This window comes from Clytia hemisphaerica, unplaced genomic scaffold (assembly GCF_902728285.1).
Source record: "Clytia hemisphaerica strain Z4C2 unplaced genomic scaffold, Clytia hemisphaerica genome assembly, whole genome shotgun sequence".
In the NCBI taxonomy this organism is placed as follows: Eukaryota; Metazoa; Cnidaria; class Hydrozoa; order Leptothecata; family Clytiidae; genus Clytia; species Clytia hemisphaerica.
In genome coordinates, this window is record NW_027103962.1 from 2,209,517 (window position 1) to 2,223,454 (window position 13,938).

Sequence of the window (13,938 nt, forward strand, 5' to 3'; positions counted from 1 at the left end):
CCATCCATTTGAATAATATATACAATCTAAAAGTCGTACCTCAAAACAACTAGCGGGAAAATTATTCCAACTTTCAATCTATTTGAAGTACGCAATCATTCTAAAGGTTATAACTCAAAACAACTATCTGTGGCAGTTCTCGGCCTGTCGTATTTTACATTTTTATTTCAAAAAGATTTTTATAAATGACAGTTGTCGGCCTAGCAAATATTTTTATTTTTATTTTTAAAAATACATTTAATTTTGATTTGGCAGTTCTCGGCCAATGAGTTATTTAATTTTCAACTTTAATCTTTTATTTCTATTTTAAAATAATATTTTCTTATGTGGCAGCTCTCGGCCACCATACAGTTGGCCCTGTCAGCTTGTTAGTTGGGTGTTTAAGATAATAACGGCAATTATTTCTTTTTCGGCAACCTATTGCCGAAAACAGCAGTTTTCCAACGATAACACGCTGAATCAGCAGAAAAGTCAAAGTAAATAAATCAAAATTACCGTTTGTATTATAAACACTCGACTGCTTGTATCATGTCATGTAAGTATTTTTACTGTTTTATACCATGCTTTTAAACTGTCATCATTAGAAACTGCACATGTAAGTTTTTCTTGTACAACTTTGTATGAATTTGTGATACCTAAGCAAAAACAATCAGTGAAGAAAATGAATTCAAGAATGATTGACTTTTGCTTTTAGGATTAAAAAGCTAGCTACCGTAAGCTAGCTTTTTGACGACCCTGCCGGTGCACCCGACAGTCGGGTGCTGTTGTCGGGTGCTCGAAGTTAGAAATTTTAACACCCGACAGTCGGGTGCACTTTGTCGGGTGCTATACCTTAGGCGCTCTTGACAGCACCCGACATGCAACGGGCGGGCGGCGATTTCCTGAGGCGGAAAACGGGTTCTTTTTACTACCGCCCCGCCTGTAGTTGGCGCGCGGCGATTTCGACGAAATTACTCTGTGCTGTCAAACGAATCTCTTTGGTCAAACAATGTGATTTCCAATTCTTGGGTTTTGATCAAGTTTTGATGTTTCTTCTCTTGGAAGGAGTTCACAGATTAACCTTTTCCTTTTCTTTTTATTCATGGGGTGATGGAACGACGGTAAAACGACGAAACGACGAAGACAACAGACAACATTTCATCAATTAATGTGTCACCATCAACGCAACCTTCACAAGTACTTAGGTAGGCTTTCAAAGTGAAAAAAAAAAAAACATTCCGGGTATTAAAATCATATCTAGGTAGGTTTTCCTACTTTTACCTACCTGAAAGTTGAGTATCTTTAAATTTTTAAGTAACGTTCAATTTGTCTGAGCTGATTGAGTAACCTCGTCAACTGGACGCTATATATTACCTGGGTTTTCGTATTGTAACGACACACTACTTTGCCGAATTTTTTGTTTTATCTATTTAGCGTACCACCACCGTTCTTGTACAAGTAACCATTACGTACATGCAAACTGTTTGGATGGCTGGGACAATTTTTTTTCTCTTCTCTTTTATCAGGACAGGCTTGGAATAGATTGCCCAATGAGACCAAAACATCTGAATCATTAGAATGCTTTAAAACAAAAATGAAAGCAAAAATATATTGTTCTTGCAAACTGTGCTCAATCTTTTAATGGTTTTAGAATTTTTATCCTATATTATTTACTATTAAGTAAATATTAGATTGTCATGTTGGTTTGAATTAGTCTCTTGTACTATTTTGTTTTGTACCAACGTTAAACTAGTCATAGCTTTCACTAAATGCCCCCACTGAAAGGTCATGCCATGCATTTATAAAGCTTTTAATGCTTTAAAGATTTATAAAGCTTTTAATTCTTTAAAGATTGAAACATAAAAAATAATCAGGAATAATTAATTGATTTGATTATTGATTGATTAATTGATTGATTCTCTATTGCTACTTTGCCTAATAAACAATAGTCAAGAGGATACTGCGGATAAAATTTATCAAAAAGTTCTGCGCCATCTTAAATAGGGCGAAATAGAAACCAATCCTAGCTAAGGGGCCCGGACTCCACTCGCCTACGCTGTGATTGCACTTCTCAAGCAAAATCTTTTATGTTATTGGTCAAAAGAAAAATAAAGGAATGCCATTGTGGTCCATTCAGACGTACAGTCGAGAAAAGTAGATATGCGCCTAATTTTTTTTTTAAGTGCATAGTACTTTTTCATGATGCAATCTTCTCTCCTTAAGCTAAAAGGATTAAATCCATTAAGATTATCACAACGCAGACAATGAAGAGACGTGCCTTCAGGAAGCTATACTTTTTGAGTTTATAGCTATATACTTTCACTTCATGGTGTTTCTGTATGACTGTCTGTGTGCCTAGTCTAACCACCGTTAAATGCCTTCGGGAAGGTCCCTCCTAACTTGGAAGCCAGAATTGGAGCTATTTCACCAAACTACTGGAGCGCAAGTTATTACGTAGGCTATCGCAACAACTGAAAAAGTTGAAATAGATTTACCACACTGAACAAACAGTGAAAACACTCTAATGAGGTAAATCTATTTTGAAGAGGAAAAAAAAAGTTTGTTTTCATATGCATACATTCTACTTTTTTGTACTTTGCCGGTATCTTGTTTTACCAAGTTAAGAAAGACATTCCTGAGTTACGACCATATAATGGTCTTTAAAGCTCAAGAAGTTCTATAAACAATAAAGGTAGTTATTAATAAAATAACAGACAAAGATAAATTACAGTTTGAACAAAATTATCAACAAATGTACATTTGAAAACTTGAGCAAACTTCTTTAAAGATTCCAGAAAAAGAATGAAATCATTGCTGAAATGAACTTCTGACTAAATTACAGTATATATTCAGTTTTAAAGACAAGAAACAAAATTAGCCATACAAAACACTTTTTCCAGTCATAGACGAAAGAATCAGCTCATCATCATAACCAGTCTGCCATTTTGTTTGTTTTGATTTGCAAAAGTAATATTGTAATTCGTGCTATGGTGTAGTTATATACTTTTTCTATAATTTGCATTTATAACACTCGCTTCAGCTTTTCAATGCTAAATCAAAACTAATGAAATGTAATATATAATAATGGTAATAGCATATAACGTAATATGAAAATATGTATAACATTTACCCCTGTATAATTTACCGCCATATTTTTGCGGAACACTTAATTGGCCGGAAATCAAATTACAAACAAAAACGCAAAGATTCGAGATTCCAGTCCAATATATATGCGTGAAGCTATGAGTGCCTCCTCGTCGCTGCGCTCCTGCGGGGGCAATAAAGAATAAATAAAATAAATAAAAAAATAAATCACCCAAAAGAAAAAAGTGGGTATATCGTTATGGTCAATGTGTGATGCTGATCAAAAGAAGAAATTGGAACAACCTTTTTATTCTTTAACAATAATTTAGACCATGTTCAGACGTTACGGTTCCGTATCGTTCCGAAACGAAACGGTTCCGAAACAAGTGTGAACGCCAAAATTTGAAACATCAAAAAAGAAGACGTTACAATTACTAAGCAAAACAGGTCAAAAGGGTTTCATTGGAACGGAACCGCTCCATTTTCTTGCTCCAAAAGGTTCCGAAACCAAATATGAACACTATCGATCCGTAACGGAAATCGTACCGGGACGATATGAAACCGTAACGTCTGAACAAGGTCTTACAGACAATCTTTGAAATACATTATATATAATTAAAAATATGTAAGATATAAATTATGAGGCCATTTGAATTTGATCCATCGATAGATCCAACAATCGTTTCTTTTGTTTTCTTCCTGAGGGAGATAGAAAGTAGAAAGATTTATTTATAGACTACCACTCTCTTCACTACCCTGAGTATCAGAGGCCAAGTTTTCAAAGAGAAAATATTAACCTCTAAGGACGAGGTAAGGTTTTCCAATCGGAAGGTGATGCATTGCAATTTATTCGAGCTGTGATACTCACGCACGGTACCTCTTCACGATTTTAAATCTCTCTCCACTTACGTCGTTATTGAATTAAAACTATAGCTTATAATGCTGAATTACGCATTTACAGGCTATTTAGAACGCAATGGAAATTACGTCATTATGAAACTAAATATCAGATGAGATCGAGCTATTTATATCATGATATTAAAGGTAATATACGTTTTACCTTGATAAGCCAGAGCACGTCAGCGTGTTGTTTCACCATCAGAATGTAAGACTAAAACGAAGAAAAGAAGAGAAAAAAAGTGAACGGATTGTCATGCCTCAAACCATCGATGCTCAAACCTAAACACGGAGAACTAGATTGACCATCGAGTGCAGGCTGGAATTTAAGAATATCAAAACATTGATTTGATATTTGATCAAAATACAGAATCGAAAGAAAGACACGGCAAATTTTTTACGACTAAAATGTAAATATCAAATTAAAAATGATCACCTGTTCCGCTAATTGATTCATTTTCTCTTATTTGCGACTCTGAAAATAGAATGATTGATATTGAGATTTAGTATGGGAGGTCGGCTTCCGGGGGTAAAGGTTAATGTCAGGCAGGGATATGTTATAGCGTATCCCTGTGTCAGGTATGGCCTTTCTATCGTATCGATCACTAATAACGTAAAAGAACCAAGGATACACGGGACGAGGTTGCGCGCCCAAATCGTACCCAGAGCCACTTGCATCGCACTTTTTAATTTTACTGATGGATGCGATACAATCGTTTCACGGATAACAATAGATTGCTGTCAGAATATCATAAATCAAAAAAGCAAACTAAGGTTCGACTCGAGTTTGGGTGATAGATGCACCGGCCCTTATTACGCCAAAGCTTATTAGAATTTTCGTCACTTTCCTCTGCCCCCGAAATTGTTTTCACCGATTAGGAATCGAAGCCCCAGGTAGTTCCGATATCTGATTCGATTTTACACGCCGGCCCTTTTATGCCCCAGTGACAATAGCGCCTTGACTGACGTCCACGGCATCGGCAAAGATGGCAAAGATAGCGGGAAATAGTATAGGGCGTAAACCCGCAAAATGCCCATTAGGCGATGTCGGGTGTTGATCGTCGGGTGTTTTAACTAAGTTAGGAATTTAAGCACCCGACTGTCGGGTGCACTATTTGTCGGGTGTTTTCGCAAATTTAGAAATTTCAGCACCCGACAAAACACCCGACAACACCCGACTGTCGGGTGCACCGGCAGGGTCGTGCTTTTTGTTCCTCAAAAGCTTTGTTTTCTTTCTTTTTCTTTATTTTCTGGATCTCTTGCTGTGGATGGAGGGAAAGTCCACCCTACAAAACACAGAGCAGAAAAGGGGTGAACTTTAACAGAGGGAGAGGGGATTTTAACAGAATTTTTTTTAAGTTTTTAGATCCTCCAAATATATATATACAATCGTGAAAAGTAATACCGTGATTGGTCCTAAATCCGACAGCCCTGCCTAATTCCGATAGGGTCTTTCAGAGATACAAACTAAAATTAAAACAAACCTTTCAGTCTGTCAGTTAGTCACACAACCCAGCAGAGTCAAGCTGACTGTCCAGTTATGTATCATGCTCCTCTTGTATGGCATCAATTTGATTGCCATACTAAAGTCAAATTCTCTAGATATCTTTATATTTTTGATATACTTCTTCTCAAAACCATTTATATAAAAATAAAATACAACTAGTCATTTTATTATTTGTTGACCATTAAACTTGTGCTATATGGTATTTTTAGTCCCCTTATGCGTGTACATAATTTTTAGGATAGGCTGTTTCCCAGAAATTTTAACGCTGTAAACTCTTCCCGCAAAATGTACTACAGTCAGGCACATCCTGGCAAATGAACGGGGTGAGCATTTGCATGGGGTATTCGTCACCCAGTGTAAATGAGATAGGACGTCTCAGGCTAAAAGCGTGAAAATTAATAAAAATGAACTTCAAACTGAAAAAGGGAAAAAATGAAGAAAACTGGGAACTTTATTTTTTCGTTAAAAGTTTCTTCAATCTTCGTAGACAAAATTGACCCATGGAAAAAAAAATTCATCTATGCAGTTCTTTGAAATGAAGCAAAATATTTCCAACCCGGTTCAATTAAACTGGGTATTCGGCGCCATTAGGTCGCTTTCGTTTTCGACCCCGTTCATTTGCCAATGGTCGCAAGTGAAAAATACCCCGTTCATTTGCCAGGATGTGCCTGACTGTACTAAAAAGTATTAGCTTGAGTACTGTATAAGCTTGAGTACTGTATAAGCTTCAGTACTATATTAGGGTTTTATTTCCATAATACAGAGCAGATAATTTCCGGCCCAAAGTGTTGAAGTAACTGGAAGTAATTAAAAATAAGGAACAGAGTCAATAGGTCGTCATGTACTCCCAAACGACTATTTCAAAATGTCCCCATTGTCGTTAGCTACTTGTTGTGATCTTTCTAGTTGAAATGTCGAAATTTATTTTTTGAAAACTTTAAAAAAATCTTGTATATATGTCGTAAGAATTAGAATCAGCTGGTTTGGTGTTTCTTGGACCCATAAGGAACCTTTGTGTCAGATTTAAGCCACGTATTATTATTTTCAACAAGGTAAAACCTAATTCTATCAGACTATATTGATGGGCCAAGCAAATGTGGCACCCTGTGACAAATTAAAGAAAGTTTTACAGCAGTATTATGGGGTGGTGTCCAAATGTGGTCAACTAAGTACTAAAAGGGTCGTGCAAAAACTCAACAGAGTTTTAAAAAGGACGGTACCAAAGCTCTGGTCATGGAAGAAAGTTAGTTCAGTTTACCAAAAAGGCTGGAAAAGTTACAAAATGGGCGGTGCCAAAACTCTTTGAAACTCGTTGAAATTCATTGAAATATGTAGGTACAGTGTACTAAAAGGGTGAAATCAAAGCTCTGGCTGCCAAAGAAAGTTAGTGATAAAAAGGGTTGTGGTCTAGTTTTTTGGAAACAAATCGAAAATTCAAGTAAGTATCTTATGGGTTAGAACACTGAGTTGGTACCTGCTCCCCTGTTATCATAAAAAAAATTTATGCTGTAGTAATTACAGTTATTCAATATACTCTTGCATTCTCCTAAACGACCTGAAACGACTATTCTATTGTTTTATTCATTTCATTATTTTATGACTGCATGTAGTGGGTTATCAGTCTTGACTTTGGTATGTGAACTCAGGTTTCAGTTCCCACTCAGTGATGTGATTCACTTTGCAAGTGATTATAGCTTCGTCCAGGTACATCTATGCCATGTGAGGGGAATTGCATGCCAGGCTCTGATACAAGGGTGTTGGGAGATATGCCCAACTCTGTGGTATGGTTGCTATTACTTGTCAGGCTCAACCATGCGGGGATACACTGTCCTCCATGTCACTCTCATTGAACAACATATTTTTTTGCTACCTTACAGTTAATGGAATAAAATGATTAGCCAACAGTAGAAAATCAATATACTAACTTAAAAATGTATCGTTTGGTTTTAAATTGTTGGAGAAAAAACAAACCTTTGTTTCTTTGTGGTTTATTTTCTGTTGCTTTCTTTATCTTTTACACCTTGAATGTGCAAGGATGGCATTGGTACAAGATGGCAAAACAAGAGGTTTGTGAGACTCCTGATAACTACATGAATGAACTCAAGTCTTTATTTCGTGATGCTCATATTATCTTAACTAAATTTGGTTTGACACATGTTTTGATATATGGCAGGTAAGTTTAACATTTCCTTGATTGCAGTTTTGGAATTCGACCTTTTTAAAAAAAAATTTGATTTTGAAGAATCATTCCTTTTGAAATAAAAAAAGATCTTGGTTTAATGTCTTAGTTTGGATATTTCTCACTTTTTCCATAAAAGAGTTTCACTGCTCAAACCATTTTATACTCTTTAGCACAAGTTTCTTATTTTAATAGTTTATTCGGTGCAATGCGCTTTGGTGGTCCTCTTCCTTGGGACAATGACTTTGATCTAGCAATATTGTCCGAAGAAGTTGCCCAAATTGATGAATCAAAATTTCTCCAAGAGTTCTATGATCGAGGAATAAAAGTGATGTATAGGCATTGGAAAGGAGAGTATGTGATTTCAAGAAATAAAGCACACGGTGATTTGATGATATTTTCTGAGACATGGTTCGGTGATCGAGGAAGGACTGGAATTGAACCATGGGTGTTTTTCATACACTTTCGTAATTTTCATCAGGCGCCAGCAAGATTGTTTGAGAAGCCGTTACCAAAATTACCTTTTTTAGGAATGAATATTTCTGTACCTCGTGAGGGAATGGAAATTCAAAGGCATTTCTATCCCAATGATTGGTGGAAGGAAGTAAAGCCAAAAGGCTGCTAAAAGCGTTTTTGTCTTTAAATTTATAAAATAGTATATTTTGATAATTTTAAGTTCCAAACATTGTCAAGATCTATTTGTTGCTAAATAGAAACTTCTTTAGGTTCCGGATAAAATTACTTTAAGAATTTTAGAAAAATCTTTTCATCCATTTTTCATACAACCCTCACTATCGGGTCATTATTGTAGGACAGTGTTAATAGTGGAAGTAAATTATTATTTACATATTAATTATTTAGAATCTCTCAACAGAATTCTATAGAAACGATTATATTTTTGAATTTTTTATCAATATAAGTAAGTATTAGGATGTGGGTTTGTTTCACCAAAGACTGTGCTAGTGTAAAGGAGCAATATGATGATAAATAAGTCAAAACTTTTTTTTAAATGTAGAACCTAAAGTTTCATGCTTACAATCATCAGCTACATACAAGTTTGAGCTGATTGAAAAAAATTCAAAATTCAGTCTCAAAAAATTAATGAGTAAATTAGAAAAATAAAATTATGAACCCCATTGTGTGAGCATGTCCAGTCTATTTTTTTTTAATTCTTAGTCTGTCTCACTTTTACTCTTAATCTGTAGCTATTTTACTAAGGCACGTGATTAAATTATTTGTTAATTAAATAGAAATTCAGTTTTGTTTTTTATCTAAATTGCTAAAATATAATTATTACTCTAGATCTTATTTTTAAAGCTTGCTTTTTTAAAGTCATTATTTTCTAAACATTTTAAACATCTTTATTAAATATATATTCCTATTGTTAGATTATAACTGATAGTTTCAAACTATGACAAAAGTATACATATTATATGCTCTTATTTTAGACGACAAAATTATTATTTTAAGCATATTTTAAATAACTTTAGAGAACTTTTAGATTATACTTTGTAATGATATGATATGATATGATATGATATGATATGATATGATATAATATCATACGAGCCCTCCCCGGTGGAAAATGGGTCCTACTCCTTGCGAAGTAGGAATTCTTCTTCTTTCGAATTTGGAGCGCTTAGCGCTGTCCAGACACCGCTGGTTCTGTGCACTCAAGACACAGATACCATGATGCAAGATATAGTTTGTAAAGTCTAAAGTATCTAATTAATTAGATAAGTACTATTTTATTTACTCTTAATTCTATAGTTTTTTAAAATAATGCGCCTTGTTTGAATTTTTAAAAACTAATTAGCACTACTAATGAACTATGATAGTTTACAGATAATGCTGTGAAAATCTTGCTTGAGCAGACTTCTAAAATGTACAAGAAAAAATCTTTATTTTATTTTATTTTTGTCTTTTATAAAGTAGACATTTAAAATTTAAGGTCCAGGGGAGGGGGTACTAGGTTTGCAAGGTGACAGGTATAACCAGGCCTAAAATAGAAACGCTTTCAGAGAAAGGTTGCCTTATGGCTAGCACATACCCGTCGCCTGTTTTGCCTAAGTGCCCCTTAAATTAAGATATTTTTAAAGCTTTGTGTTGATGCTACAGATTATTAGATTTTCTTTTTCAAAATCTTAGTAATTATATTTTTATTACAATGAGGTGAATACAGTTGCTCTCATATTGTTTTCTGACCAGCCACCAGAACCGTTGGAAAACCAACGGATCCGGCGAGACTCGAACTCACAACCATGCCATTCGCGGGCATTTGCTCTACCATTGAGCTACGGGTCCATGTGGAACCCGATGACTCAATTGCTCAATGAGCTCAATGGTAGAGCAAATGCCCGCGAATGGCATGGTTGTGAGTTCGAGTCTCGCCGGATCCGTTGGTTTTCCAACGGTTCTGGTGGCTGGTCAGAAAACAATATGAGAGCGACTGTATTCACCTCATTGTAATACATAAGGGCAATATTCATGATTAATATTTTTATTACTTTTTTGTACATCTTTTAATATTATATAACCTATGCTTTCTCAAGGTTTTGAAGGTTTTATCTTTACATAAGTGTTCTCGTTTCTTATCAGACACATATTTCATATCAGGACTGTGTCTGCCTATTGTTATATTATGCTGATATAAGCAAAAAAAAATTTCTTTTCCTCTTTCTGACCAATATTGTTCCACATCTGCCGATTCAATGGGTTGGCAAACGATATCATACTCCAGGATGCAAGTGAAATTTTTCAATCCGCGGACGTAGACGGGGGTTCGGTTATTATTAGTTAGGGTTAGGGTTGGAGCTCGAGAGTCACAACGCTTTCTGTCGTGTCTCGTTGGCACAAGCGGTTAGGCATTGGATTTTTAAACCAAAATTGCTTGCATTTGGTGGTTCGAGCCAGGGTCGGTCACCTGTTTCACCGGTACGGGCAAATTTCAGAAAAATACTTAGAAAACAGTTAGAAACACTTGAGAAAGATAGAAAATCAGGATAGAAGATAGGAAAGTAGAAAATAGGGGGGAAAATAAGAGACGATGCATCCTGTAGTATGATATCGTTTGCCAACCGATTCAATGTGGAAAAGCTTGTGAATTAAAATTGATGAGTAAGCAAACGATATCACTCTTATTTAAAAACAAAGCCTTTAAATTTAATCGGATATTAATTATTCCTGAATTGTATTAAGCAGATAGATCAGGGTAGATAAGCGAGACTGAATAATTATGATATCCGATTTTTCACGTCGAATATATGGTTTATCGTTCACCAATTAGCAGAAAAGCATTTTAATTTTTCACTATTTCGCATTCAGTCTTTCTCGGCCTTTTCTCTCTTTTCATGACATTTTCGAACGTTTTACTATCTTATTTTAATGATATCAATTTCATTGTTTTTTGTCTTTAATTACAAAACGTTCGAAGTGACATTTACATAATTATTTGATCAAAAAACTATTAAATTCTTTAAGCTCGCTGCTACAGAAGAGATATTTTGCTATCGGATGTCTAAAAATATTCGACAGTGCGTTTTGCCTAGAGGTGGACGATATACGTTATTAATACATGTGCTATATTTGTTTTGATGGAAGTTTATTTTCTTACAAAGGAATCACCTGCCTCACTTTACATAATACCTTAAAGGAAGAAATTTTGGCGGAAAGAAAATTTGGCAGATTTGGCGGATTTGGCCAGAATCCGCCAAATTAAGTTCCCGCCAAAATTTCTTTTTTCCGCCATCCGCCAAATTAAATTCCCGCCAAATTAAACTTTTTGAAAATATGATCTCTTTTAAGGTGTTTTTGCATTTTTTTTGCTGTTTTTACGCCATTTTAAGGATAAAATTTTCAGCAAACGCCAAATTAAATTCCCGCCAAATTTAGTTTTTTCGTCCATCCGCCAAATTAAATTCCATCTAAAAAACTTTTTTGGCCATCCGCCAAATTAAATTCCCGCCAAAATTCTTCCTTTAAGGTAGAGCTCCATGTCTATATTCCTCTTTAACGCATAGATGATGCCTTGATAAATATACCCTTCTTAGGGCCCCTGGTTAAGAGGGCCTAATTGAGATGAGGGGGTCTAGTATAGGAAGATTTGCTGAAAGTGCAATATTTTACCATTTCATGTCAATCTGTAACTAAGATTTTCTAGAAATTAAGTTTTCAAATAGCTTTTCTTGGAAAATATTTTGGGTGTCATGGTCGTGACCAGTGGTTTTATTTCTGGCTTTAAAAAAAAGTTGAATTGGTTTGAACAAAAAAATTATCAACCAAGAAATGTGGATTTGAAAAAAATATATCCTGCCAATATCGAATTAAATTCTTGACATATGTGCTTTTTTATCAATTAAAATGCATAACTACCAAGATAAAAATGGTGTAGGGATTTATTTTTAACAACCATCTGCTAAATCATTTGGTCTTAAGACTACTGATGTAATATTAGCAATTAAGTTCTAGGTTCTGATTTTACTTCACACATTTGATAAGCTCTGCAAATTACTTACTAATTAAATGAAATTTTAATTGATTTACTATTTGTTTATATTTTTCTCATTTCAGATAATTTGCAAAATTACAAAAAAATCGATCACTTTCCATTTGACATTGATGTTTTCACTTGTTGATGGTTGTAGTGTAAGAGTTTTGATAAATGCCCTCTTTCAGTTTTGGCCTGAAAGATGGAGGATGGCGCTTACTTTACCGTCGTAAATACACCATTGGCCTTGTTCTAACATTATTAGTGTTTCTTCGGAGTATTTTCTATCATGTACCTGCTATTCAGTTCACTCTCCGCCAGAACACAAAGCGAGTACCTTTTGTTTACAAAGATGTTGTTATAAACCCGACTGTTGATCACGGTACAAATTTATTTGCACTGATATTGGTTAGTTCAAGCCCTCATTCCGAGGCTCATCGTCAGAAACGAGATGCTATCCGTAAAACATGGGGTAATTGTGCCAATCTTCTTAATATGTATCGTGAATCACATCACCTACCTAAAGATATAGCTTGTAAACTTGTCTTCTTCATAGCACGCTCAGATCATGATGAGGCTATCCGAAAAGAAGCTAACGAAAATAATGATGTCTTATTGGTTGACTATACTGATCGTTATTCAGCTATCACTTTAAAATTAATGGTTGCTTTCAAGTGGGCCAGCAGCTTGAACCCATCGTTCATACTCAAGACAGATGATGATGTTTATATCCACACACCCAAGTTATTTGGTGGTCTTTTACGTGAAACTGATGGTGATTTTTATGGTGGGATTGTCTTAGAAGGAAGCAAGGTGCAGCGCGAAGTTGGTCACCGGCATTATATATCTAGAGAACAGTACAAAGATGATTATTATCCACCGTACTGCAAAGGAGCAATGTATGTGTTCAGTGGTAATCTATTACCAAGGATTTTATACGCAGCTGATTACGTCCCGTACATGCATGTAGACGATGCTTACGTAGGGCTTCTAATGTACTACATAGGTGTTGAAGTGGAAAATCTACATTTTTTTGTTCACTTCAAAACAGTTTTTCTAGCATTTCCGTACACTCTTACTGATTGTGCTATTAACCGGATCATTGCTATTAGTGATAGTTTCCAAGCAGACATGATTTATTCCATCCATGAGAGAATCAAAGCTTCAGAGAATATGTTGTTGACAAGATATTTATGTTATACGGACAGTAGAGCAACAATTATTGTGGTTTGTTTGATCATTATCATTGTGGTCACTGTATATAATGTTTTGAAGAATGCAAGAATCATCGGTTTTCATTACAAGCAATAAATTATTTTGGTTTTATTATTTTGGGACTTTCATTTTTTAATAGCTTTAGTCCTTTCATTTTGAGAGAATGTTAATATATAAAGGTATACCCTGGTGTCCACAAAATACTTCAGATATTATCGACCCATATAAAAGGAAACGTGTCCAGTTTCATAACTGGCTAGCCAATTATCTTGTTTTCAATTCTGGTTGATAACGTTCGAAAATCTTAAAGTAAATTTAGAAAACAACATGTTGGACTATATAAAACTAAGCTCACTTCCATGAGAAATCTGTATTGTGATATCTGTGGTATCGATCTTTTCCAGCAAAACAAATGCTCAGATTGATTTGAGTTTCCTTGTTAACAAAAATTTACATTTTACGAAAAGCGAGATAAGAACACGTAAAAAGGGGTATTTGATATTTCCTCCTTGATGTACAATCTCCAAGACACTCTTTTTTTATAAGAACCAGTAAATTTTTGATGAGGCTAGGCTGTTCTCATTTTTGGCA

General features: G+C 35.0%; 2 protein-coding genes across 2 annotated transcripts; both read left to right on the forward strand.

Moving 5' to 3' along the window:
- The first annotated feature begins 511 nt into the window (after positions 1 to 511).
- On the forward strand, positions 512 to 13,757 carry LOC136810293 (beta-1,3-galactosyltransferase 5-like). Its single transcript, XM_067066861.1, has 2 exons — positions 512 to 535; positions 12,216 to 13,757. The coding sequence occupies exon 2, from the start codon at positions 12,307 to 12,309 to the stop codon at positions 13,441 to 13,443; it is 1,137 nt and encodes a 378-aa protein (XP_066922962.1). The 5' UTR covers positions 512 to 535; positions 12,216 to 12,306; the 3' UTR covers positions 13,444 to 13,757.
- LOC136810278 (uncharacterized) lies at positions 7,198 to 9,944 on the forward strand. Its single transcript, XM_067066846.1, has 2 exons — positions 7,198 to 7,640; positions 7,842 to 9,944. The coding sequence occupies exons 1-2, from the start codon at positions 7,399 to 7,401 to the stop codon at positions 8,269 to 8,271; spliced, it is 672 nt and encodes a 223-aa protein (XP_066922947.1). The 5' UTR covers positions 7,198 to 7,398; the 3' UTR covers positions 8,272 to 9,944.
- Positions 13,758 to 13,938: the final 181 nt, after the last annotated feature.

Excerpts from the sequence above, each read along its gene's own strand:
- LOC136810278 (XM_067066846.1), top strand. The coding sequence starts at position 7,399 with ATGTATCGTTTGGTTTTAAATTGTTGGAGAAAAAACAAACCTTTGTTT. Across the intron at positions 7,641-7,841 it reads CATGTTTTGATATATGGCAG|TTTATTCGGTGCAATGCGCT; the intron begins GTAAGTTTAACA and ends TTATTTTAATAG.
- LOC136810293 (XM_067066861.1), top strand. The coding sequence starts at position 12,307 with ATGCCCTCTTTCAGTTTTGGCCTGAAAGATGGAGGATGGCGCTTACTT.